At 69.6% G+C, this 1658-nt stretch overlaps 2 protein-coding genes across 2 annotated transcripts in view; one reads left to right on the top strand and one right to left on the bottom strand.

The window, feature by feature from the left end:
* The window catches only part of FAM160B2 (family with sequence similarity 160 member B2), a gene marked incomplete at its 5' end in the record, with an annotated part of 20863 nt that extends 20782 nt beyond the window's left edge, over nucleotides 1-81 (top strand). The window contains one exon of the mRNA XM_029958438.1: nucleotides 58-81. Within this exon, the coding sequence (XP_029814298.1) occupies nucleotides 58-81 (24 nt within the window). The remainder of the gene's footprint in view (nucleotides 1-57) is intronic.
* Nucleotides 82-231: 150 nt separating this feature from the next.
* LGI3 (leucine rich repeat LGI family member 3) overlaps nucleotides 232-1658 on the bottom strand; it is a 28021-nt gene continuing 26594 nt past the window's right edge. The window contains exons 7-8 of the mRNA XM_029958437.1: nucleotides 1451-1548; nucleotides 232-269 (exon numbers count right to left, since the gene is read on the bottom strand). Of these exons, the coding sequence (XP_029814297.1) occupies nucleotides 232-269; nucleotides 1451-1548 (136 nt within the window). The remainder of the gene's footprint in view (nucleotides 270-1450; nucleotides 1549-1658) is intronic.

The raw sequence follows: 1658 nt of genomic DNA, 5'->3' as shown, positions 1-1658 counted from the left end.
ACGGGTCCCAAACATCCCTCGGAGCCCCTCCAGGGACACCCCTTCTCCATCCCGTAGCTCAGCTTGCCGGGCTCCGCGTAGCCCGGGAGTCCCAGTTCGGCGGCAGCGCTTCGGGATAAGACCATCCCGCTGCTCTCCATCCCCCGGGAGTCCTGCGCTGCGTCCGGGGCTCTCCTCCACCGCGGCGGGGTCTCCCCCATCCTCGCGTCGCTGGCCATGCTGCTCCCACACTCATGTGGTGCTCAGCGCCGTCCCGGGCTGGCCGGACCCTGCGGGCAGAGAGAGGGGCATCAGCGGGGCACTGCACCGAGCCCTGCCCGGGCAGCGCCGCGGAGAAACCGAGGCACGGGGATGGTTGGGGGTGTCGCTGGGGGGGGCTGCTTTCAACCCCCCGGCTCCCCCGCGCCGTGTGAGATGAGAATCTCCCCGGCATGGCGAACGGGGGGCATCCCTGGCTCTCGTGTGCCCCGCGGCATCCATCGGGAAGCAGGACCCAGGAGAGGAGGGCACATGTCTGGAGAGTGTGTATTCGCCGTCCCGTCCCGTCCGGTCCCTCCTGCGCCCATCCCGGCGTGGCTGGAGGCCGGGACGCTCCTCGCGCCCACCCGTCCCTCCGCACCCAGCCTGGCCCCGCGCCCGGCCGCTGGCACCCAGCGTGGGGAGGCCGTGCCCCGCGCAGGTATTTGCCTCCGGCCAGGGCTGGGCTGCGCTTCCCAGGAGGGCTTCCAGAGAAGGGGGAGCTCCCCGCTCCCAGGGGCCCCTCCTGGGAGAAATGCCTGGGGAGATTTTGCTGGATTAACCCTCCTCCGGGACCCGGGCCACACGCAGGCGCGGGGTGCAGAGCCAGAGCTCGCCGAGTCGGCGATGGCATCCCTTCCCCCTGTCCCCCTGTCCCCCTGTGCCCCTCCCTGCCCGGCAGCCGGGACAGCCAAGGGGGACAGGCACGAGGTCACCCAGCTCCCAGTGCCACTGCGGGGTGGGACGGAGCCGCCCCCATGGCCGGGATGGGGACAGGAGTGGGATGGGGACAGGAACAAGGTGGGGACAGGAGCAGGGTGGGGACAGAAGTCTGTGTCCCAAGAGCCGCCTGTCCCCGTCACATCCTCTGCCAAGGGAGGGCAAAGTCCCCATTCCCACACTGCTGGGGAAGCATCCTGGAGTGCCCTGTCCGAGCCGGGGCACCCTGGGCCACAGGGACACCCTGGGGACACCCACCCTGCCCCTCCAAGGGGCAGGACCCAACCAGGCTCTCCCATCCAGCCCCACTCCAGGACTCTGCTCCCAGCCTTGCCCCTGGTGTCCCAAGGCTACCCCACCACAGGCCACCCCTGGGGTCCCCCCAGCTCCCCCATGGTCCCCAGGGTGACGTTGTCCCCTGTCCTTCATCCCATCAGGAGCACAAAGAGCCCGTCCCACAGCTCGGCGAGTGTCCCCTCCACCCCACAGCTACCTGGAGGGTCCATCAGGGACCCCACGGCCGAGGACGAGCAGGTGTCTCCGCCGGTGACACCAAATCCCAGAGAGGCAAGGCCGGGAGGGTGGGAGCACCTAAACCCACAGGCTGAAGGGGTCCGGTTCCGGGATCTGGAGGAGGCAGAAAGCCGCCTGGGCAGCCCTGGGGATGTTCTTCTCCGAATGCTGGAGCTGGAGTTTTTGAT

Source organism: Manacus vitellinus, unplaced genomic scaffold (assembly GCF_001715985.3).
Source record: "Manacus vitellinus isolate BGI_N305 unplaced genomic scaffold, ASM171598v3 scaffold_154_pilon, whole genome shotgun sequence".
Classification (NCBI taxonomy): domain Eukaryota; kingdom Metazoa; phylum Chordata; class Aves; order Passeriformes; family Pipridae; genus Manacus; species Manacus vitellinus.
This window is presented reverse-complemented; position numbering and strand designations above follow the sequence as displayed.